The sequence below is a fragment of the Crassostrea angulata genome, chromosome 1 (assembly GCF_025612915.1).
Source record: "Crassostrea angulata isolate pt1a10 chromosome 1, ASM2561291v2, whole genome shotgun sequence".
Classification (NCBI taxonomy): domain Eukaryota; kingdom Metazoa; phylum Mollusca; class Bivalvia; order Ostreida; family Ostreidae; genus Magallana; species Magallana angulata.
Genome location: NC_069111.1, coordinates 10371679 through 10398702, shown reverse-complemented (window position 1 = coordinate 10398702; position 27024 = coordinate 10371679). Strand labels below are relative to the sequence as shown.

At 32.1% G+C, this 27024-nt stretch overlaps 2 protein-coding genes across 2 annotated transcripts in view; both read right to left on the bottom strand.

The window, feature by feature from the left end:
- The window catches only part of LOC128190050 (atrial natriuretic peptide receptor 2-like), a 31269-nt gene extending 28727 nt beyond the window's left edge, over positions 1–2542 (bottom strand). The window contains exon 1 of the mRNA XM_052861949.1: positions 2070–2542. Coding sequence (XP_052717909.1) covers positions 2070–2311 — 242 coding nt within the window. The 5' untranslated portion in view covers positions 2312–2542. The remainder of the gene's footprint in view (positions 1–2069) is intronic.
- A 1917-nt stretch (positions 2543–4459) lies between these two features.
- On the bottom strand, positions 4460–24255 carry LOC128190048 (atrial natriuretic peptide receptor 2-like). Its single transcript, XM_052861932.1, has 25 exons — positions 23769–24255; positions 20709–20818; positions 18360–18494; positions 18018–18251; positions 16823–16929; positions 15924–16031; positions 15696–15815; positions 14736–14871; positions 13319–13470; positions 13027–13153; positions 11977–12058; positions 10370–10466; positions 9856–10030; positions 9631–9716; positions 9286–9390; positions 9070–9141; positions 8780–8939; positions 8454–8600; positions 8134–8317; positions 7522–7659; positions 7283–7406; positions 7123–7191; positions 6288–6450; positions 6073–6183; positions 4460–5968 (listed from the first exon to the last, which is right to left on the bottom strand). The coding sequence occupies exons 1-25, from the start codon at positions 24005–24007 to the stop codon at positions 4593–4595; spliced, it is 4557 nt and encodes a 1518-aa protein (XP_052717892.1). The 5' UTR covers positions 24008–24255; the 3' UTR covers positions 4460–4592.
- Positions 24256–27024: the final 2769 nt, after the last annotated feature.

Sequence of the window (27024 nt, the reverse complement as noted above, 5' to 3'; positions counted from 1 at the left end):
AACTAGCGTATTATATTTTTGGACAGAGTAACTAGATTTAAAAATGATTTATGTTCGAAGTTTTGGTACATCTTGAAAAATGTTGAGCCATTCATTAATTGCTAATATTTTAAGTGCAATCTATTAGAATTAACTTAATTTAGCATTGTAAACAATGAATTAAAAAAAAGAAGAAAAGTTGAAATTTCGCGGATCAAATCGTAACCATGTCCCTTTTGATAAGGTATATGTAATAGAATTATTTTTTAGGATCGACGTTTTATCCCTTTGATACATGTATGTATGCAAAGTTTATTTTAGTCTGTATATTAGTCTATGATATGCAAATATTATCAACAATAGCGTCAATATTGTCATCAGAATCATTATGATTTACGACCTTGTATTATCAATAAATTATTGCAATGGCGATATCCATAGGCTATTCAGAATACATGTAACACGTGTCATGACCAAAAACAAATTTATTATAACCAAACAAGATAAATCACTTTTTCGAATAACAGTAACCATTGTAAACACACAGTTTGTAAATAAAACGATTTTTTTCTCTCAAAAACTAAACATTGTGACTTTTTATTGGAATTGAGATAGAGGCCCATGTAACAGTATAAAATTATGAAACCAAGGACACACATAAGGCTACCTCTAAAAGAAACACAAACATTTGTTTGTCATATCCCGACCGACTGACTAAAACGTTTTCAATAATTTTTTTAATACCAATATGGGCATTTGTGTTTTTCATTTCGCGCAACCTGAAAAAAAAAATAAATTCCGACTTACAGACCAGTAGTTAAGAATGCTAAGTAAGGAGAAGGCAAACATTTCTTTATTTTAAAGTGACCCTAAAGGCAATTTATTGGTAGCAATATAACAAATCGAAAACTTAAGATATAGGCTTCAGAATGTTTCAAATGTCTTGATGTTTCTATGCGTGTATATAAGATTTTGCGATGTCTGTTCTTGGGTTATCTGCCCCACTCAATTAGACTGTAATCAGCTGATTAAGCCGTGATTGACGATGCATAGAGGTGTACGGTGTGTGTTTTCCATAGCCCCAGGCCAATGTGCAGTCTGATTAATGGCTTCGTGAACATGGTCCAACTAATTAACATATCACCTGCAAACCTATTGTACAGAACATAAGTGTAAGATTGTTCGCAAACTAAAAAAAAGAAGACATTTTTATTCAAATATCTCTTCTTGTATTTACTTTTACAATGAAGGAAGAAAAAAAACCGTGCCGTGTATTTATATTTATACTTGTGTGTCTCAGTACACGTGTAACGCTATTTCTTTTTTGGCTTTTTTTAATCTGTTAATCTATTGATTTTATTTATTGGCAGAAAATGGTGGCATTTAATATCCGTTGAAGTGGTGGAGTGGGGGGGGGGGGGGCTCTTGGTCATGCCTACCACCTCCCAAATGTACTATAATTTATGCATGTATATTGATGGTCACAAACTGTGAGGCAGTGTCTACAAAATCATAGAACTCGAAGATCATATCAAGCTTGTTAGCTTAAATGCATGTCCTCGTGTTTTACTTAATCTGTATTGTTTTGACTTTGTCATGAGTTTTAGAAGGTTTTCGATGAAATGAAAATTCATTGCAGAAATGGTAAATGAAATTGTAATATGAATTGCAAATTAAGTTGACATTGTGTGAGAAATGAGTTAATGCTGACACTATTCTATTTTGTTTGGCAGTTTCATTTTGAAAAACAATTAGCTAACAAATTGTTTTGAAAATAAAAGTTAAAGAAGGCCAATTTTTTCAATTTATGATAATTTTCTTTACTTTATATCCATAATTGATTTCAAATATCTTGATTATATATATATATATATATATATATATATATATATATATATATATATATATATATATATATATATATATATATATATATCTATAAAGTACTAGGTAAATCATACGTAACTTATTCATTAGTCCTAAAAACCTTTTTCAAATACCCTTCCTTAAAAATATCTGACACTTTTTTCATTCTGTGCGTGATAATAATAAGACAGCTTCTCAAGGTTTTTAATTTCCTATTTACTTACTTTATGGTTGAGTTGTGGAGAGGCTGGAGTAGGTCTGGATCATTATTCATACGTATAGCAGAAAGGGCCATTTTTAATGCCCCAACACTAGAGTAGGCACTAAAGCCATAATATTCTTTTTTCGGAGCCATCCATGCTATTCGAAACTCGTTTTTGGTAGAAAATACAGAAATAAAACACATTCCATATATCAGAAAGAATGACCACATCAGCAGAGGTAAACGCCATTGTAAAATCATCATGGTTCACTTTCAAATGTTGACTATGTCATCTTCAGACAGAAAGAGAGAAAATAACTTTCTACAACAATACGTAATCGTTGTTATCCATTTCACAAAATCCACTGATCTTACATAATGTATTCAATTCACAAGAACTTGACTTAATAATTAAACAATGAATTAAGTACAATGTTTTGTAAAATTTCACAAAATGCCACAGAAAAAAGCGACCAAAATATCTCTTCTAAAAGGTCTGATGAACTATCTCCCATATTGTCTTTTTGTGACGTCACGCCCGAGGGCACCAATGAAATATTGTTTAACATATTTGTCATAATATCTGTTCATGCCTCTTTTGGAGAGCGTTTTTCACACAAGCTGTAACATATTAATCATTCTCCGAGACAGTTTAATGAGAGTGTCAGTGCTAAATTTACTATTGATACATACAACATGGTTTTTTGCAAATAGGATTTTTTCTTAGTATATATAATATCTTCATTAAAAATGATGTAAGATGTATAAAGTACATGCTATTCATTTACAAAAGCGGGCTAATAATCCGATGTCTCTCTATCTGTCGTGCTTAAAAAAAATAATGCATCGAACTCAAAACTATATTAGGATTTAAAAGAAACATTTGCATTCAAGAAGGAAACATAGAACAAGTTACTCTAAAACGGTTGCATTTATAATGGACGTACCCCTATTTCCAAACAAATCAGCGACCAACTTTAAATATGCAAAATTATTTGACACAATGATTCTAGATTGAGGCGGTCTTTCACCGCTATAAATAGTTTGCTTGAATTTGCAAATACATGACATCGAAAAGCTGTTCTTTTAGGAAGAAAATAATTATCACATTTGGAGAATAAACTAAGACAAGCTAAGTGTGTCCTAAAAACACGGCTCTGGTCTGAAAGAGAGTCCGTGCAACACAGAACACCACCTGCAATACTGTTGGTCTAGAAAAAGAAGAGACAAAAAAGTATCTTTCCTTACAACTTATCCCTGCAATATATTGCAAACAAAAGTGTCTATCATTTAGACGTCTAACTGCTGAGTTTATCTACTGACTTGCCATTTTCTTAATGACCCTTACCAGAGAAATAGGTTGAGGTGTGTCAAATTCACATGTAGACCAAGAGTTGCCATATGTGCCTGTACACAAAGATCAGCATTTCAATTTTTGGGATGAAAAGGGTGTTTGAAAAAAAATTAGCGTCAGGTAAAGTAAAAACATCTGAAGCAAAGAATGCTAAAGATTACGAAATAGGTTAAAAAAGTTCCAAAGTAACAAACTGTTTATATCGCCATAAATTGCAGGTTTAAAAGAAGAAATAATGATACAACAATTTACTTGTTTGAAATATAATGTAGTAATGTAAGCTGAAGTCACCACAAAACAATTTATTAATCATATTTTTGCGGTATTTTATGAATTTTTTTTAACTTACCTGTCTTGGGTACAAGACCAACACAGATATAGTTTATTATATTTTGACTTCGACGATGAATTGTAAGTTTATGTTGAACGTTTAGTGCGTTTTCAATCAAAAAATTTTATTTTTCCGAATTAAATCAATACGTACGACTACAAATATATCGCACTTTTTAAAATCTGACTATTTATATGCTATTAATATGTTTCCTTGAAAAACAACAGTTAAGCAAACACTACACCGAATTTTTATCTATTATTTTCAAGATCTAAGTCTTGTCAGTAGAGATGATTTGTGCTTAGGTCCAAATAATGTTTTGCTTTCGATTTGCCAGAGAAACTGCATTGGAGAGTTGAATAAAATCAACTCCCAAAAATAAACGCAAACGATTAAATTTCTTGAAAGAAAATGTACAGCGGCGGTTGAGTATTGTATAATTATGTAAGTTTTTATATAAAAAGTATTTTTCTTTAATTCTACTGCAAAATGACATGGATATTTGTATTCACTACAGAGCTTTATAAGGCAATTGGGTCTTACTGACGTTAAACGCAAGGGAAGTAAGCCGCGTAAGTCGATGTTCCTTTTCCCCACTGGGTGATTTTGGTCGACTGTGGTCCTGATATTTTGCATAAAATTAAAAAAAACCAATGCCATGAACTGATTCCCGTATATGACTAAAAATACAGTTTTATCGTTTTATATGACCTTTAAAGATGCACAGTGCATATTTGTAAGATTTAATTTGATATTTTGGCACAGTTAAGTACAAAACAAACAAAATTTATGATCGTTCATGCATGCATACATATGACGAGACAAAAAAGCGTCGGCAATATTGTTAAACTGCTGACTTATCACAGAAAAGTTGTTGCGCTCGCGATGCTCAAGTTCTCAGTTGTACCGTATCCCGAGTCCGACTTGGCTAGAACTCTGTGCCGAGGAAAGATGTGTCTAAGGGAAATTGGCAATTTATCCACCGGTAAGACACCAGGCGCCATATTGTTTGGATCAGTTGCCATTTCGTGTAGTTCGTTCACAATTTCCTGCACTGTTGCTTCGTCGTGTTTATGTAATTCGTTTTGGTCGCCCTGGAAAGCCAGGTTTTCATGACAGTTTTCTGTTAAAGAGCAACTGTTCACAGGACGCGAGTCTTTGGTGTGTTTTTCTATGCTCTTTATCATGCAAGGTTCTTTCACCGTTGATTGTGATTTATTCAGTTTTGTTTTGTTCCCCAATAACCCCCGGATAAAACTTTCTATGCTGTATTTCCTTCCTCGAGTTTCTTCCTGCTTTGGAGTTTTTTTACTTATGCAATATCCTTCAAAGAAACTCTCAGCACTTAGTTTTCTTATTTTGAGCTTTCCATCACTATATCCATTCCTGTAACTCTGAATGCTATCTATAACATCCCCTGTGCTGAACTTCCGCTTGTGGACTTTACCATTTTCTCTTGGGGTCGAATTCATCATGTCTGGGAAAGATTTCACGTTTCTGTTCATTAAACAATTGACATTGATTTCATCCAAGCAAGTTATGTTCTTTAATGACGAGGTTATGACGTCATTCAAAGAGCTGCTGCTGCTACCCGTTCGCCGGAAGCTCCCTATCCCGGAATCTGTCGCCTGACTACCTGTGCTTAGTTTCTTTCTAATATCATCAGACCCATGTTCATAAATTGGCACAGCATCATGCGACGCAGGGATGAAACAATTTTTCTTTGCTGCATCATTGTAACTATGCCTTCGAGATATTCCTTTTTCATTTGTATCCTGCGGAAAACAGTTCAATCCTGTTTTTCGGAATCTTTCTACAGTTTTTATAACGGAGTCTGGTAAGACGTCACCTAAATTCAGAGACATGACATCAGAAGCACATTTTTTCTTACTGTCTTCTCCAGAAAAACCTTGGAGTGTTTCATTCACAGACGGCATTTCCTTTCTCTCTATAATTAGTCCTTCGCCAATTGCAGTTACGCTTGTTTTGGGTGTCCCGGGTGAGGTAGCTACCCCCATATTGTGTAGATCACTCGTAGCAGATGGCGAAAATTTTAAACACTTCCCTTCTTCAGTAATGCTTGGCAATTCTTTTGTAAAACCATCCCTGCCATTCAAAAAATATGTTTTCATGATTCCTTTGCCTTTGACGTTGATTTCTCCTCTGTATAATAGGTGATAACAACCAAATGTTTCCAGCTGGTCTCTTGTCATGGAACTTAAGTGGATCTTTAGAGCTAAAAAAGTAAGAAAGCACTTTGGTAATCACGCACTAGTGCACATTTCGGCATGTTTTTCTATCTTTAGAACAAATTTATAAACTTAAAATAAATTTTCTTACGTAAACCAGTTGACTCCATGCGAGAGGCAGTGTTCACAGTATCACCAAAGAGGCAATATCGTGGCATAGCAAGGCCGACAACTCCTGCGACAACCGGACCAGAGTGGATTCCTAAAACATGAAAGTAAGAATGTTTTTGTTAAAAGCCATATGAAAGAACAAAATATACGATAACCCCCCCCCCCCCCAATTTTTTTATTTAAACTATTTTTTACCTATTCTTATTTTCACTTTTGTGTTTGGCTGATGTGGGATACAGAAAGTGCCTATCGAGGCCATGATATCCATTGCACAATCTGCTATCTCTTTTGAGTGTAGGTTTCCGTTCCGTTTTGGCAAACCACTTACCAACATGTATGCATCCCCTATTGTTTCAACCTGCAATATGGTTAAATTTCAGTTTGATTTAAGATGATTAATAGAAATAATTCTGATTTCTTTTTAAAGGGACTTGGACACGATTTGAGATCAAAAATTTTATTTTTATTTTTTATGTATAGAATGGTTTATTGGTATATTATAAATGATTAACCAAAATATTAAATGTTAAAGTCAAGTTACAAGCGAGAAACAGATGTAAGAATTGATAGTTATTCAAACAAAGCTCGAGTCTTATTGCTGTTTACAAAAAATGTAGAATATTACCATTTCTTAGAGAAAATGGCATGTAAAAAACATTTCAACTATTCAATATCTTCTTAAAACTATTATCAACAAAAGAAAGTTACATTTGATTGAAAACACCAATGCAACGAATACGTAAAAAATGACAATATTCAAGAATTGTTTACATAACAAAGAATTATAAACTCTGTATCTTGCTTATAACTTGATATTTGAGTTTCAAATTTTGACAGAGCATTACGAACTGCTATACATTTATCAGTATAAACATTGAAAATGGAAAAATAAAATTTGAAAATTTAAAAGTCAAATCGTGTCCAAATCCCATTAACTTCAAATCCATCAGAAATAGTCTGCACCCGTTTTAAATTCAATTTGAAATATATAGTAAGTATAGTAGAAAGCTAATTTACTGTAAAAGTTTACCTTGTAAACATCGTATCTTGTGATGATGTCATCGAAGAGCGTGTACAAACTGTTGAGGAAGTTGACCACCTGAGAAGTAGAAATATTTGTTTAAGAATGATGCTTCAACACAAAATTTGAAAGGAAACATATATTTACAATTTCCTGCGAGTGTGTTTACCTGTATTGGTGTACTTCCGGCACATATTGTCGTAAATCCGACAATATCGGAGAAATAAATCGTTGTTTCGTCAAAATGTTCTGCTTCAATAGGCTTTCCTTTCTTTAAATCATCCGCAACAGACCTTTAAAGTAACACAATTGTATAACAACCAATTGGGGTTTTATTCAAGCTCCTGTTTAATAGCAAAAAATTAAGAGGGGTCCATTCGGAACACTTCATGTTTCATGTGTACTCACTGTGGCAGCATCCTGTACAGCAGGTTCTCGGTCTTTTTCTTCTCGGCGTCTAGTTCACTGGTCCTCTCCGCCACCAACTCCTCGAGATGATTGGCATGCTTCTCCAAAATAGCGATCATATTGTCGATCATAGTCATTCTGAAGCAGACCAACATAAAACATAAAACAACCAACATCAATAACTATATGCCTGTATGACGTGTTCAGGGGAAAACCCCTTACTTTGATTGTTTTGAACTTACTTTGTTTATGTTACGGCATATGTTGATCAACTGAAGCTCTTAGAGTAAACATTACTGTAAGTTATAGAATGTCTGGATCACATTATACCATATGTAACATTTGGAATTTCTTTTATGGTGAGAAAACAGTTTACATTGTTATTTGTCACTGTTCTGCGGCAAAACTTATTATACGTAATATCATTTTTTTAAATAAGAATAAAAATTTGCATACAATTGTAATTATGGTGCTATTTTACAGCATCTCTAGAATACCAATATTAATCGACTCTCTGCCATTGTACATGATTATCAACTGCTGTCAGTAAACATTAAACTACACGACCGTATCAAAACAAAATCAAAAAGTACAATTGTCATAAACACTTACTTAGAAGGATTAATTCTAGCCAGAGTTTTCAGTATTCTCCCAGCAGAAGGTCTAACGAACACACTTTCATTCCAGCATTCATCAATCAAGGCGTGTAACTCTGGTGTTTGCTGGACCTCCACAGAGAGCTTTGGACGGAATGTTGGGGCTCCACACACCGGGTATCGAACCTTGTCTATTATTTCTGAGACGAGAGAAAAAAATACTTTTGTCACACGAAATATATAGTTAGCAGTTTCTTCTTATCCTCCACCATCGGTCCAAAAATTTAAAAAAAAAAAAAATACCCACCTTACGACAATATTAAATAACTCTCTCACCGTGTATTCTTAGGAAAGGGTATTCTGTGTAGGGACCTGATCGAGTGAAGATCTCTTTAAGGATAATCCCAAGAGAAAAAATATCGACCTTTTGCTTGTCAATCGACTTCTCCGATCGAAGCAGTTCAGGCGCAGTCCATTGCAGTTCTGTAACAAAATTAAAAAAATGTATTTTCTATTATTTTATTGTTGTGATCGTGCAGTACAGTTCAGAATATGAAACCCATTTGCAATTGATATCAAAAACAAAAAGTATTATAATCATGAATGCCAATAGTACGGTGATGAGGAAGGCTATTTTGAAGGTACATTTAGAATATACTTACTGTCTGGGTTCTCATCCTCTTTATGACACTTGTCAGAATGACGTAGGCTTGGAACCCCAAAGTCCGCCAACTTGCACGTCCATCGGCTGTCCACAACGCAGTTAGAACTCTTCAAGTTTCCATGGTAATGAATTGAGCTCTTGTGAACGAAATCTAACCCCTTAAATAAAAAATAAAAACATTCTGAGGAAATAAACTTAAATTTATGGATCATTTTTTGTGTGATGTTATAAAATTATTGACATAATTTTATTGACATGAATTTGAATGAGTTTGTCCCCCATGATTACCTTTGCTATATCCTGAGACAGCGCAAACATGAACATTCTGTCTAGTTTGATGTTTTGATTCCAAATTACATCCTGTAAAATAATGTTTTAGATGTAACAAAAAAAAATCAACAATACATGCATATAAAAGACGACGTTAACCATTCAGAATAACTCATTTATAATAAATGTACTTCTATATAATTATTTAATAATATTATGAAAAAGTAGTTTTACCTGTAAACTCCCTTTGTGACAGTATTCCCACAGTAGAAGGATTCGACCAGGGTCTATACAGGCTCCAACAAAAGCACAACAATTCTGGTGCTTCATCTCCATGAGCTGTTAAGGTGTAAATTTGACACAGAAATATCAAAGTTCAATAAAAAGAAAATGAATTTCTTAAATTCTCAAACAACGTATTTGATCCCACTCAGCACTAAAAAAACCCCAGACCCAATCAAATAAAAAATAACTCCGATACAAACCTTTGATTTGACTTTTAATTTTTAGACGGTTAATTAATAAAATAAGTCATTTCCTAATGAATTTAAAATTGTACAATTAGAGATATGAACTCACTCTGTTAAGTTCCTCCAATACTTGCTTTGGCATGTTGGTTAAGTTGATATTGCTCCTCGTGAGGCGCTTTACCGACACAAGGCTTCCTTCAACAGTGAAACACAGACTAGATATTTTTAGTCTTAAAACAGGTTTTCTCAAAATATAATTTAAATTTATACTCAAGAAACACGATGAAGTTGAACAATTCTGATACATGATACATGATTATACGTGTACACTTACCTCTTATGTAAGCCACAGAGCCGAACATGGCCCCCTGTTCCGGTTTACTGAGGAATGCCGGGGAGTGATCAGGCGAGGTCTGAATGGCGTTCCGTAGTGGGCTCTCCGTTCTACTTGGACGAGATTTTCTTTTATTCCCGCTTCCTTTTCTTCTGGCAAGGTTTTTAAAACTTGACTGTTAGAAATTTAAAAAGATGGTAATCTAAATGACAGAAAACGTATTTCCGCTAGTTTATTTTCGCTTTATCTTAATTTATAGGATTTGCATCATTTTGAAACTCTCATCAACACAAGTTGTACATGGAAGTTTTAAATCGATTATCTTATTTTCGACCGTAAAAACTGAGAGCAAATTGAACAAATTAAAACTGGCGAATTTTTCCTTTCAAGGAAAATAACACTAGTCCTTTAATGTATTCGAAAAATTCAGCACAAATCACAATTTTGTCTCGTGTTTTGATTCTACATGTTTGATAATCAATGTAAAAACGTAATCTACTTTGTGTTGTCTTACCCTTACACTTCCGGTAAGCAACGCTGTAACAAAGTCAATCTCCTCAAACCGAACTTGCCAGATCATACTTTTTAATGTTTTAATCCTTCTGTATCGCCTTCAAATGAAATAAAATAAGTTAAGCAACAGAAAATTTTCTGAGAAAACACAGACAAAATGCTAAGAATTATTAGATTACATCTTGTACCAAATATTTGTAAAAAGAAAATATAAAATTTCGATAAACTTATGTATTTCAATACTTGCATACAACCGTTTGATGACTTAGCTAACTTGTTTGTTCAAAACATTCATCTTTTCCAGATAGATATTGCTACAATTAACAACTTTGCTTCTATAATGGATTACAAAATCTTTATCGTTTATTTTTAAGTTATTTGTAATAGAGTTTAAGAGTGCCTTGGCCCCTAATTTAAGAGGCCAGTCCCTTTTTCCTGATTTCTTTGAAAAGGTCTTAAGAATACTAACATATATTGTTCTTACACTCATCTAAAATTGTTGATCACTTTTGAGATACAAATGATTGACTATTTTAGGGGCCAGCCCTCTAGATCCCTAATGGGGACAAAAATTCGTGTTTTGATATATGGAATCAATTTAAATCATTAATTCAAACATTTTCTCTTCTATGATGTCTAACAAAATATTTCCGCTTCTCTAGATATATTGCATCAAAGTTTAAGTACTTTGGTCCCTAGAAGTGCCTTATTACGTAATAAATGGGCGTGGCAATATTTTTTTCTAATAGATGTTGGTACAATCAACAACTTTGCTTCTATAATGCATTACAAAATCTTTATCGTTTTTAAGTTATTTGTAAAAGAGTTTAAGAGTGTCTTGGCCCCTAAATAAAGGAGCCAGCCCCTTTTTCTTGATTTCGTTGGAAAGAACTTTTAATTCTCTACCACTTTTGTTATATATGTCTTGTGAAAATTTTGAATGAAATTTTGTACCCAGTTTTCGTGCCCAGGCGAGCTCCAAGAAATGGCGCAACAGGCATAAAACAACTACATGCTGCACAACTTCAAAATATAGTCTATTTATCCCGAAAATTTCATATTCATATCTCTTATGGTTTCCGAGTTTATAGCTGCACAAAATGGGTCGTAAAAAATTACAAAATGGCCGACAATTCGGTACCGGAAGTGACTACGAAAAAAATAAGAAATATATATAAAGTTTAGATCACGCCCAAACATCTGTGAAAAAATGGTTGAGATCGGTCGAATAGATTTCGAAAAATTCGTGCACAAAATTTGGAAAGTCCTTACTTTAGGATGCAATATAGAATAGTAGCCTTGACGACCACTAATTAAAGCAATCAATTATTAAAAAAAAGTGAGTAAAATTACGTTGAACAAAACATTGCACAAGAGGAATAGCCAATTTTCCAATATATATTAAGGTTACAACAACTACTTGGAAGTCTACGAGACCAATAAGTGAAGTCAGTTGAGTTCTTCCTCTCAATGTAGCTTCACTTTCGATTGATCAAGAAATAATCCATGCAATGTTAACACCACAAGTACAAAAAGACACCAAAGAACATATTAAAAGTGTTTTATTAAGGCAGATTGAGTTTGAGATGACATGCAATTAGTCCTTACTTTAGGATGCAATATAGAATGGTAGCCACAACGATGACAAACACAACTCCACCAGCAGAGAAGACGTAGATAAATGTCCTGTCTGAAACAAAGAAACAACCATAAACACAATGAAATTTGATTAGTTGATCAATCCTTTGCGTTCCTCGCAAATGTTCATACATGTACTTCGAAGTTGTGTACAATTTAAATGAGCTTGTGGCTCAAAGTTTAAATAAAGAAATCGAAAAAAATAATACATTGTAATATTAATTTTGCCATATATATATATATATATATATATATATATATATATATATATATATATATATATATATATATATCCAAGAAAAACCTAAGTGTTCGTTGAAATATATATTAAACTTAAATAAATGAAAACACAAAGATCGAGTAAAACATAAGCGCTTTCATTTTCTTCAAATGTTTTACAATGCTGTATTGTAAAACATCTGAAGAAAATGAAAGCGCTTATGTTTTACTCGATCTTTGTGTTTTCATATATATATATATATATATATATATATATATATATATATATATATATATATATATATATATATATATATATATATATATATATATATATATATATATTTATATAAAATACCACAGTGTTCGGTTTCATTTAATGAAAATTATTAAATGACTGACATTTTATTCTGTATTCTCTCTCTATCTATCTCTATCTCTCTATCTATCTATATGCAAAACTTCTATTCCCTCTGGTTTATGTACAAAATGAATGCTGCTATGATATTTATCCATCTTTTGACAAAACAACAGATCGAAACGTTTGCTTAACGATGGATCACTATCGACTTCAGTATTACTGACGAAATTTCCCGGTATCTCCAGCTTCAGTGAACCCTTGACTGGTGGAGAAGATGCCATAGGCACCCCTGTTATTAATGACTTATCAATACTTTGTCGCACAACTCCGTCAATAAGTGCAAACGTAGGATACGCCTCATGTTTAATCTGTTCTAACTATTCATTTACACAACTGAAGCTGATTTTTGCTTTCGATACTAACAGAAGTGTAATGCTTACCTGGCTGTTCGTCTTGTTCTGGGCACTTCTTTCCATCGAAGCCACAGATTGGTTCGTCTGGAGGAGCGTATTTGATGCCCACTTTACCGTTTGGCCAGCGACTGAGATTTTCCTCAGTTTTATTGTTCTTTTCATTGAAAAAAAATATTGTCATTGCTGCATAAGTAGAAAGCTAAAAAGATCTGGTAAAAAATTAAAGCTTTAAATATATTGTTACCTCTCATCCAAAAATGACTATTTAAAGTGCGTCAAATACAATTTTGGAAAATTGAGAAAAGGGAACGGTACTTACATCAAATTTGACTTGCATCATTTTATTTTGATATTTGATAGTCAGTATGCTCTCAAATGTGCCATTTTCAGTCATGTCCAGGACTTGAAAGTTTAAATTTCTGTCTCCATGGTTATCTAAATTCACTTTTCCTGTCAATCCATCAACCTCCTCTGTAAAGATTTTTTTGTTATGAAGTATAAAAGTACATAATTATGTAAAAAGTAATCAACCGAAAATATACCTTAGTGTAAGCACGCTTTGTTTGACGACAAGAATCATTCACTCTGTGTTACTCGAGAAAAGTGCCACGCAGAAATAAAATGCCGAGCAAAAACTGCCGGGTTTGCAATTCAAAAACAACTATGGGAAATTGTACAATTGTGGGAGAAGTACTGCAAAATAGATCTAGTACATTATTCGGCAAAAAGCCTTTATCGAGGATTTTGTACGTTCGTTTCTATGGTTTCCTCATAATACACTTTCCGAAATAATCGAAAATCACATAACTGTCTTTGCAGAAAAACTTTTTATCTGACTGGGTAGATGATACAAGCGTTCTTGTAATGGACGGCATCTACATATATATAGAGAAAAGTAGTTCTTAAACTCAACATTGAGATGCTTTTCAATGCATAAAGGTCGCCCACTCATAAAACCCATGATGGTCAATAGTAGCGATGGGTATATCGTAAGTGTTATGGGGCCATTTTTTGCGATGCATACATGTTAAATAACATGTTAAATACGAATGCAGCAGGAATCGTAGATAGGCTAAATAAAAATGATATATCTATTCTTGATCGTGGGTTTTGCAATGCTGTTGAAACAATTTCAGTCTTGGGGTTTAAGTGTGCGATGCCAGCATTTCTAAACAAAAAGATGAAACAGCATACCACAGAAGAAGCCAATAGCTCAAGCTTGTTACAAAAACTACGCTAGGTGGTAGAGTCTGTAAACAGTCGATTTAAACGTTTAAAGTTTCTTTCCAAACTTCTCTATAGATAATGAACTAAAAAGCGTCCTCGATGCTTCCAGTCCAGACAACGACGATGTTTTTCTTTTATTAATCCCTTCATATAATGAGTGCTATGCACAACAAACTGACAATTTAGTGTGTGTGGCCTTAAAGAACTGGAACGGAAATCGATAAGTCTTTTGTAAAGACTAAAACCAATACCTGTCCAAAAGGTCAATTCAATTCTAATAGACAATTAATCCTTGCCGGTAGTTCGGAAACTTCTTATTTCTTGTTTATTGGTGATTTATTTGCATTGAAGAAACAACGGAGGTGTCACTTATTGTGGTCCATAAAATAATCGAGATAGCGAAAAATATTTGACACAAAGTAAAACATATAAATATTACCCATTGGATTTACTCTGTAAAACTTCCCAACACGTGGAAATACAAACACTTAAGTTTTACGATAGATTACCTTCGTCTGTGAGTGTTGTAGCTTTCAAGAACATGTACTCTCCGTCATGGGGATTTTTATTTTCTTTCAATATCTTATCTGCAAGAATTGCCCAAACCAGTGTAGCATCATATAGGTACGGCGCATAGGCATCCGGCTAAAATATTATATGAAATTAGTCGGGACTCGTTGGAATTCGAATGGCAATATGCAATTTGAATTTGAAAAAAGGAAATTGTATAGAACTTAAATTAGTGATAGTAATTGCTAATCAGTTAATTTGTTGTAACGATGGTAACCGGTTACAATTATGGCCCTAGGGATGAGTGACTCGTACATGTAGGTGTAAATTATAATTACTTTTTATCGACATTTCACTTCCATATCATTAATAATTATCAATTGATAATAAGATGTGATGTTGAGTACCATTACAATTATCTATATCTAATATTCAATATGTACTATATTTAACATCTTTCTCATTCAACATGCAGTTATCAAATCATATAGCAAATGCATGAATTTGACTATGTCATGACACACAGTTTAACGAGATATATAGATCTTGTCAGATGCAAAGTTTTTTCCTTGCAGATCACATATTAATCTTGAATGTAAGTAAAACGAAAATTGACTACGAAACTGTTGTATGTCATAGAAAAGTTCTTGAAAATGTGCATGCTGGCTTGTCGGCAGTTTTAGATCTATTTTTAGGTAAAAACAATAAAAAAAATTGAGATAAATCTTATAAAACCACCAACAGATTGTTCCTTTTGCGTCATGTGGTTTTGATAGTTTTTTTTTTTTAGCCTGTTAATAGTGTTAATTGGTTAAAAAAATTATAACAAAAACTATACATTTATGTTTTTTGATATGATTAACGGTTAATCGACCAAACAAATTGGGATTAACCGAATTGCATTTCTGCAATCGGTTGCCATCAATAATAATTTATCTACATATACGTGTTTTACTCACGGGGATGTATTCTTCTGGCGGTTCTGGTAAATTCCAGTTTGGATCTGTCCTGGAAGTTAAATCTGATGCAACATTTTTGAATAGATCCCAATACGTTTTCTCTAAGGGTTTCATCATGACCTACAATATGCGGCATACTATTTTTACATCCACCATTTAACTGCCAAACTTAATCAATTTCAAAATATGCCCTCTTCGTTGAAATAAAAGCATTAATTAATGACTTACATGAAAAACTGGTTCGAATGCATCCTTTGCTATACTATCATATGAATCATTTTTTCGCCATACCAAATCGGAAAACACATCTGTCTCCATCCTATCATATGTGTAAAGCTAGAAATGATAAGGTTGAATCATATAGCACTCAACGCTTAAAATTCAAAAAAAATTATGAAGAACTCGAAGGTGCTTACAGTTCTATAAACATCGATTTCTTAAAAACTTGAATAATATTCTATTACGTAAGAAATATAATTAGAATCAGCAAAAACTATTGCATATAAATGTGTGAGTCATCTTCATAGAAAATAAAGAAATCACAATTGTACACATAGAGAGCTACTTTTATTAAGTTGCGTTTGACATAATAAACAGTTAAGAAGTAAAACAACGTTTATCGTACGACATTATATTTAATTATAAGTAAACAGATTGATTATGGGTATATTTGGATCAATGAAACAATTCTAACAATTTTTTCAAAATGTGGAATAATTGAATAGATTAGTACATGTGTATAAATAATTTTAAAAAAATCAAATACATTCAAATAAATCGAGTTTACTTTTTGGGTTTTTTTTTATTAAAAACTACAACAAATTAAAAATATGTATACAGTTTTAGATTTTGTAGTATTTTCATTATGAATAAAATATATTGCCTATATCATAGATATTTTGTTTTTATATACTGTATAATATTGAGTTACTTCATAACCACACATAAATTCATAAAAAGCCACTTATATTCAGAAGAAATAACTCCTCATATTTTATGTTTACCTTTTACGAAATTTTTAAAATTAAAGAAGCCGTTACGCTTAATTCTTGTTTAAATGTTTCAAAATTTGAATGTAATAGTTTTGAAATGAATTTTGATGGCTAAATAAGAAGTAAAAATCTTACATCTCCATGAATACAGAGAAAAGCATATTCTCCATTGCTCATTCCAAGTCTATGGGCTACCAGCATATATTTCCGCATATCCAACCAAGGTAGGGCCATAACAACAACTGTAAGATTAACACACTGTGTGGAAAAATAATACCCGAGCCCACTAACAAATAGTCACATTTTAAGTGAACCTTTTTTAATAGTAATAATTGCAAATAAAGCTGTAAAGTAATATTCAGAAAAGTTTGCAAGGTCATTATTATCTTTCACTAAGTCAATTGATTTAATTGCGTATTTTCGGTATTATGTAAGTAAAGTACATTTAGTCCGAGGAGAACCGGTAAATTAGTTACATATAATACAGAGAATATTGTGGTATTCTTTGTTAATTATGCATAAGATATAAAATAATGGCCTATGAAATTATTGCTCATTCCTTTCTAAATATACTTTGTAGTAAATCATTATGGAATTATTTAATCATGTTTTAAACAAAGAATAACTTAATTTTGATTTGTTTAGATTTAAAGAGATTTTTTTTTAAACAGTTAAGTTTAAGTGAATAAATTTTATGCACTTTATATCTAAATTGAAGGTAATTTGAAGGCGTTTATAAAAATTTAAACTAACATTTAGGAGATCCACTGTTCTTATAAGTGATTAAAAGGTGTGAAAGAATTATCATGACCATTTCCATTCCTAGTTCTGCTTTTAATAGTGAACTTCATATGAAATCGAGAAAAAAAAGAGCGAGCTAGTTTGAGGTCAGCAAGTGTTAGCTTTAAGTTTTTAGAGAAACATGCTTAAGGGTAGAGATCACTTTATGAAAAATTTATGCTGCTTGTTTACATGGTAGCATTACACGACTGGCAATATTTACTCCATTCTAAAAAGCCAATCTGAACAGAACATGAATTATTCAATACACAATTAAAGATTCAATCAACGAGTTGCTAGCAATCATCAGACTGGTGTCTTAGTTTTCAAACAAACTATTAATTAAAAACAACGTAATCATTGAATTCATCAAAGATAAATAACATTTAGCTAAGACTTTGGTTTCTAACGAATGTGGTTGCATCTTTATTGGAACACTCACAAATAAATCTTTTCAAATAGCAAATAAATCAAATTTATGTATCATACAGCTAAAATTGAAAAAAATGCGTTCGAAAACAAAATTCAAAATAATTTCAAAATAACTTACTTCGCGAGTACTTTTTAATTTGACGGAAGATTTCCTCTATTTGTTTATCGCTCATGTCGTTGGACACCTTGAAAGAGTTGACAATTTTATACCAATTCATCGATGAATCCATGTTTTCGATAGATTTCTTCTCATATAAGGCCTCGGCCACTGCCTTGTATGGATCTCTCTTGTCATAAACCACAGAAAACTGTGACCATTTAAAGAGGGACTGCAGATGGAACATCACATTTGCTATAAAAAGGACGACCAAATACAGAAACATTTCTTTTGATAATATAATCTCATGGTTTTTTTTTTAAAAAATCTAATTTTCAAAAAAGAGTAAAAAATAACACTCACGAAATCGATTCAATGGTCCTAAAAACCGCACTAAAGTTGAGTACATTTTCTTGTCTTGAAATTCTTCTTCTTGTGACACCCACCCAAACACTGGGGTTTTCCAATGCGAGGCCAGGAGAGCAACTCCTTTCATCCCTAAAACAGATATGTCACTAAATGTCATGGACATTTTACCTAAATTTGCATCATTTTCGGACAAGTATCGGTATATTTTTCAACTTTTTATGCAAAGCATATCTGTATGATACAGTTAGACCTACGATGAAAAGAATTGGGGATTTTTTTTTTGAAAAATTTGACTATTTGTAATAAACGTATAGAAATAAATAGCATTGCATTGAGATAAAAACTGGATTTGTCGAGTAACTACATCTAAATTGGTTGAAAACCAAAGGGCATCTATTAAGATATGATCCCGAATCAGCAAATTTTACATCCAAATTGAACTTTTTGAGACATTTGATCGCGTAAATTTCATTTCTTTTCTTAAAATGTAAAATTTATTCTCTATAATAGCATACGTATCACGTTACAAGCGAAACAGCTACCAGGGGCTATTTGACTGTTAAGTTCTTTCATATTCTTATATTTATTTATAATATGCAAATTATGGACCAAATATACACGTATTGGCCCTATTCAAATATTAAGTGATTAAATATACTTTAAAGGTTTTTATAGGATGCTTGGTTCAAGGACCATAAAAACTATCATATCATTGAGAAGTTCATTCTTTAAAATGTCTTTGTTGTCTCTATTGCATCTGTAAAATATGCAAGGAATGCCCTGATTCATCAACACCATGCTATAACAAAAATGCATGCAATTAGATTGATTTCAATGAATAGATACATTTTTATTTTTCCATCTACTGAGTACTATGTCCCTATTCTTTAGGGACGCTGGATGGTCAACACATTAACCATCAGGTCTACCAGAAACTTTCAGATATGATTTGTTTACCTACAATTGATTATTTATTAAAGAAAAATCTAAATATGGGTATTTTCGGTATTTTTATAATGAGAATTTTCTCTAAAGTAAATCATTTCAGTCTAAAAGTCTAAAAAAAAAATGGCCATGACCACCGGTCCTTCTTAAGAGATCCGATTTTGATGATACTGAAAAAAAGCGAATCATATTGTCGCGGTTTATTTGGGGTTTTTTTCTGCAATGCTTGTACCCTTCATATATCAATAAACTACCCATAGAAAGTATTTATTGCTGAAATCATCGATGTGAGTGAATTGTTAGCATCAGTATCTGGCTGATACATATTCAATAAAATAACATTCAGCTACATAACAACTAAAATGCGTTTGAAAAGGAACGAATAAAACTTTTATATCATTAATTTCAAATCTATGACATCTGATATAATGCGTATTATTTATCTTGAAGTATCTGTGAAGACCAAACAAGGACATATGATCCACAAGTTTACTTTTGAAAGTGTAAAAAAATATATAGGAATTACTCTTATTCCTGCTTAAATTTCTTGCTATGAGAGTTTTGATAAATGTACCTTTATTTCATTGTTTAATTATTTAGAATTTGTCTTTTTTTTATCCAAATAAGTAAACAAAAGACGAAGTTGGTATCATTAAAAAAAACTACTATTGTTGCCTTTCATGATCACATTTAAATTCAAAATTCACCTTAGCTTAAACTCAAGGAATTAATAATTTATAACCGGAAATAAAACAATAAACTTAGGTAGCAATTGAAAAAAAACCACCGACAATTTGTCGCTACGTACGCAGAATTTATATGTTGCTGACAATACATAATAGGCAACCTTATCATTACAGTTTCTGGTGAAAACATGAACTTGACTATTATATAGATTAGTATGTTACGTTTAGTGCTTATCAGATTGTAGTGGAACCAATAATAAACATCCATTATTTGAATATGCATACAGGTGACTCCTTCGGGCTATTTGACTGTTAAGCCTGTGGGCATTAGCATACAAGACGTTTAGTTTTTGCTGCATTGTATGAATATGTACATATATGCATGACATACATTCATTTGCATACTCTGTGGTGTTTAAGTTGTGTTGAAATAATTAGAAAGACAATTCAATCAAGATACAAAAAATCAATGTGATTAAAAACAGATGGAAACATTAAATAAATTGTTTAGACAGACAATGACCAATTTGTGTGAGAAAATAAAAGAATATGTGTCAAATTGGTAAAGTATGTACACAGATTTCGAAATTTCTGGTGGTAAACGACAGAATTTCACAATTCAAAGATAAATTTAATTTATATCTGAAAGAAAAGGAAGTATAATTTGATGTACTGTTTTCTGATTTATCAAAGGCCTGAAGTTTGTACCTACCGACTGAACATGGCGGACCGAGAAAGAGGTGCGGATCAAACTTGGATTTAGCGTCCACGGCAGCGGCTAATGCACTCTTTGCGTTGCAGTCTGTATCGTACCATCGGACTCTGATAGAGAAAAATAATACGTATTAAAAACGTTAAATTTGATCAATAAAAAGTGACTGTTGTGAACTGATTCAACTATACATTGCAATGTTTGGATATTCCTCCCTGCCACAACAAAAAACATTTTAAAATGAATATCAATGTATATGCATTTCATTTAAACTTAACGAAATGCTTTGTGAATTTATTTACTAGCACAATGTACTTTCAGTTAATATCTTAATGAATAAATTTAACATCAGTTAAAATCTGGTTTTATCTGGTTTTATAGAAACTTGTGTCCCATGTCTTGTTTGGATGATTGATAATCAAAATACACCTATGCATTATACAAGAGACCAACGACGTCTTCCATACAAGTAAACTGTCAACATATTTATGTTTACAATAATAATTACATAACAAACCAAATCTTAAATACAATTAATAATTTCGGGATGTTTACTTTCACGTTCTGCAAGATGTTTTTGCCATCATTCCCATAATCAAAAGTTATTATTTTCAGTTCTTGTGGTATAGTAGAGACAAAAACTAGGAACATATACTGGTCAATGCATTGAGATTAGACGAATTTCTCTCATAGCCATCTTACTTTCTCTTAGGTTATTGGATATGGTCATTATTTAAACTTAAATGTCAAAAATTATTTTTTATTTAAAAAATAAATAATTGTTTAAGTAAGGTACTTAAGGTAAAAGAATTAGAATCTTAATATCATCAGCCACATTTGAAAGAGGACATCCTGAGCTCACTTTTTAAATAAAAATTACTGAATAGAAAATAACTTATTTTTACTAAAATTAAATGTGACAAAAGCTAAAAACATTTTTAATTGACTTAAATAAGATGAACGATTGATATCTAAACGATGATCTTATACAACCTAAGAAATGGCGCTCTATGTGCTGCGTATCTTGCTTGTTATATTTGAATTGTTAATATATAAAGAGCGATCCATAAGAAAAATCTTGAAGAGCATTGTAAACAATAAATTGAAAAAGAAAGAAGAAAACTAGAAAATCCGCAGATTAAATCATGTCTCTTTTGATAAGATTCATGAAATAGAAGTACTTTTATGATCAACGTTTTATTCCTTTGATAACATTTGGTGATAACGAACTTTGTTCGCAATCAGTGTTCAAAAGTCAAAAGTATGTATGCATAGTTTACTGTAGTCTATGGTACGCATGTATTACTAACAATGTCGTGAATGTTGTCATCAGAATATTTATGATTTACCCCCTAGTATTATTAATTAATCATTAAAACGGCGATATCTATAGAATATTCAGAATAACATGTGTCATGACCTAAAACAAATTTATCAAATCCAAACAAGATAATTCGTTTTTTGTTTGCTAATTACACACAAATCAAAAATAAATTAAAACAGAATTTCTTATCATTTACTTAACATTGTGACTTTTTATTGAAATTTCGATAAAGGTCTCTATAAAAGTATATTACTATAGAACCAAGAGCACCCAAGACCAAGATTATTTGTTTGTCCTTCCTTGACCGACTGACAAAAACTTTTTCGACAATTTTTTTAAAAACAACATCAGCATTTTTTTTATTTCGTGCAACTTGAAAAAGATTTAGTTCTTAACTTATAGACCGCTAGTTAAAAACACTAAGCAGGGAGAAGGCAAACATCTATTTATTTTCAAGTAATCCCAAAGGCAGGTTATTGGTAGCAATATAGAAACACTATACTAAAGCTATGTGCTTTAATATATTTAAAGGAGTTATCCTAATCTTGATGTTGCTATGCGTATGTATTAGGTATTGTGATGTTTATCGCTTGGTTTATCTGCCCCACTCAATTAGACTCTAATCAGCTGATTAAGCCGTAATTGACGATGCATGGATGTGTACGGTGTGTGTTTTCCATAGCCCCGGGCCACCGTGCAGTCTGATTAATGCCTTCGTGAACATGACATGGTCCAACTAATTAACATGTCACCTGCAAGCCTATTGTACAAAACAGAAGTGTAAGGTTGTTTGCGAACTAAAAAAGAAGACATTTCTAATCGAATATCTCTTCTTGTATTTACTTTCTACAACGAAAGAAGAATATAAAAGTGATGTGTATTTATATCTATATTTGTTTTTCGGTACATGTGTAACGCTAATTTTGTTGCGTTCTTTTTTTTTTTAGCTGAAAACCCATTGATTTTACAAATGTTAAGGATGAGGACAATATGAAATTCCTTTTGCTATTTACGTGCAAAAAATGATCGCATTAAATATACGTTGAAGGAATGGGGGGGGGGGGGGGGGCTCCAGGTCTTGCCTACCACCATCCACATGTGCTATAATTGATGTATGTATAAGGAGGGATACAAACTTTGCACTGCGTGACAGTGCCTACGAATCAAAGAACTCGTAAAACATATAAAGGTTTTTAGCATATATACACGTCGTCATGTTTTACTTAATCTGCATTGTTTTGCCTTTATCATGCGTTTTGGAAGGTTTTCGATGAAATGAAAATTTATTGCAGAAATGGTAGATGAAATTATAATATGAATTGCAAATTAAGTTGACATTTCGTGAGAAATGTGTTAATGCTTTCACTCTCTTATTTTGTTTGACAGTTTCATTTTAGAAAAAAAAAATAATCTAAAAAATGTATGAAGAATAAAAGCTAAAGTAAGCTAATTTTATCAATTTATGATAATTTTCTTCACTTTACCCTCAGAATGAATTTCAAATATATCGACCAAGAGAAGTTACAAGAAAATATAGGTATTTAATGCTCACTGCTTCGTCAACTATACAATAACAGAAAACTTATCATATATATAATTTTTTATATTAAGTAGGTAAATATAACTTATTCATTAGTCCCTAAAGCATTTTTCTAAATACCCTACCTTTTAATTCCAACATTATTTTTTATTCCGTGTATGATAATAAGAAGACATCTTAAATCCTATCTACTTACTTTATGGTAGAGTTGTGGAGAGACTGGATTCGGTTTGTGGGATTCGTACGTATAGCAGTAAGGGCGATTTTTAATGCCCCAACACTAGAGTATGCACTAAGGTTATAATATTCTTTTTTCGGAGCCATCCATGCTATTCGGAACTCGGTTTTTGTAGAAAATACAAAAATAAAACACATTCCATATATCAGGAAGAATGACCACATCACCATAGGTAAACGCCATTGTAAAATCATCATGGTTCACTTCCAAATGTTGACTATGTCAACTTCAGACAGTGAAAAAGTAACTTTCTACAACAATAAGGTCATAAGTCATTGTTGATTACCATTTCACAAAATCCACAGACCTTTTCATTATGTTTTAAATCCACACGAACTCGACTGAATAATTAAACAATGGATTAAGTACAATGTTGTGTAAAATCCCACAAAATGCCAGAGAAAAAATCGACCAAAATATCTCTCCTAAAAAGTCTCATGGACTATCTCCCATATTGTCTTTTTGTGACGTCATGCCCGAGGGCACCAATGAAATATTGTTTAACATATTTGTCTTAGTATCTGTTCATGCATCATTTGGAGAGCGCTTTTCACACAAGCTGTAGAGAATATTAATCATTCTCCGAGACAGTTTGATGAGAGCGTCAGCGCTAAATTTACTATTGATACAAACAACCTAATTTTGCAAAGGGAGACTTTTCTAAGTATAAACAATTTTTTTATTGTACGATGTACAAAGTCGAGCCATCGATATACAATAGCATGATAAAACTCCGATGCCTCTCGAATTAAAGTTGTGCTTATAGAAAAAAAGTAAAATTAATCTTACGATATGCGACAAAAACTTTTTTGTTTATTAATCTGAAATACATGCATATTTGATAAATAGGACCACGGATTGCAACTTGTACCTATTGATAATCTTCTAAAACTTACTTTAGTATATTCCAATAGCCATAGGTAACACAAGATTGCTGAAGAAGCTTTTAAAAAATGTATATTGTTTTCTGGAAAAAGTTTGATGTGGAATTAACCTTTTCCTTTATCATATAATTTACGAAGAAATATTATAAAAATACATGTTTTCATAATTCATAAAAGGTTACAAATGTAACAAAACAAGTGTCAATCATTCTCAATACTTTCAAAAACTTTTATAATATACATAACCTTTTAATCAATGAATTGCATCACCCATAACCCCTCATCATAGTATTGCAAATGTGCGTGGTGAAGATTGTTGATAGATAAAACCCCAAAGCAACACCAATCTTACTGATCAATATTTCCCATCGTAGGAAAAAAAAAGAATAAGTTAATACCACGCATTTCGAAACTCATTGCCTCAACTCAAAACTACTTTGAGACTTAAAGGAATCACTGGCATTCAAGAAAGGAACATTAAAATAATTCCCTAAGACCGGTTGCAATTATTATGGACGTACCCCTCTTTCCAAACAAATCTGCGTCCAACTTGATAAACACATAGTTTCTAGAGTGAGGCTGTCTTTGCGCTGCCTTAAATACTGTGCATGAATTTGAAAAAAAAAACATGATATAAAACATCTGTTCTTTTAGGAAGAACATTAGAATCACTTTTTGAGAGTAAAGATCAACGTGTCCTGAAAACAAAGTTATCGTCTGAAAGAGAGTCCGTGCTTGGAAAAACACAAAACACCCCTGCAAAACTGAGAGGCAGGTAAAGTAAAAAATCAGTAGCAAAGAAGTCTTACGAAATAAAGTTCAAAACTTACCAAATGTTTATTGCGCCATACATTACAAAATTGAAAGATGTTACACTAATTTAATTTGTTTGGAATATAATGTAGTAATGAAGATTGAAGTCACCACAAAGCCATTTATAAAATATATTTTTGCGTTATTAAAAAAATGTTAACTTACCTGTGTAATTACGTAAAACACCAAAACAATTATAGTTTATTACATTTGAGCCTTCGACGATGAATGTTAAGTTAATGTTAAACATTTAATGCGTTTTCAGCAACCAATATTTACATTAACTTTCTTTCGCCTATTATATTGCATTGATTGATTTTAGTTATATTTCCGCATAACACAGGAGACCAAATCACCAAATCTGGTGAGTATGAATACATTCGATCTTCCTTCAGTATTACACGAAGAACCCACGCTCCTTCAAACCGGATCACGACATGATATTATACTTACGCTGAATAATATTTCATTTATGTAAATATTGTTTTCCATGCAGTTGAATGAATTCAATCGATTAACATCTTAGTATACATGTACCAAAAGAAAATATATCAAATTAGAGAATGAAAAATAAATTGTGTTATTAGAATTTAAAACGTTGTGCATTATTTTTGTCAGCATAATTCGGCTGTTCTGATGATTCCTCCGTTAATTGCACATTACTCATTGAATCAGGCAGAGCTATTTAAAAATAAATCATGTTTGCAAAAGAGAATAAATGTTAAAAAGCGCGCGTTCTTCAATTTGTGTGCACATACCGTTGCAATAATGAGACCACATCTTTCAAAAAATAATGATACAGTTCTTAAATATATATTACAGCAAACACAATATCAATAGAACGTATACCAAAATTATATTGCATTTAGGTACTAAATATTACAGTAACAGAATTTAATCAAAGTACTGAAAGTACTGGAAAGCGCTAAGCCGGGAAGAAGCTGTTAAATCATACCGAATGTTATGAAAATACATGTTAAGAATCATATTTGAATCGGGGTTTGTTCGTTATTGCAAAATTTTCACGTACTCAGGATTAAAATGATATAGAATTTGGATATGCCATAGTTATAGAATACACAAATCTTTTTAATGATTAATGCATGCTGTCGTGTTACAGTGAAAACAGAATGCTGATGACTTTAAAAAAAATCATAACCACAGCATTTAATGTAAGCAATTAATGTAAGTGTTTCTCTATTTTTGAAGCATAAAATGTTTTATCAATTTGACTGTAAATCAAAGTTTCCAATTTACAAATTATAATAATCTGCCTTAAAGCATGTTTACAAAGATCATGCTTGATTTTAAAATTTTAGAACAAATGTATCTGCATGCAGGATAACTTGAAGATATTAAGTTTTCCCTACTGCATAATTTTGAGTTCTCCCGAGTACGACTTCTCCAGGGTACGACTTCTTTAGCATCCGCCAGTAGGTGGCGGTATTTCGGAAATGCGAAAACGAAAGTGGAAGTAGGATAAGAAATCTGGCGACAAAAAAGAGCTGCAGCTATGC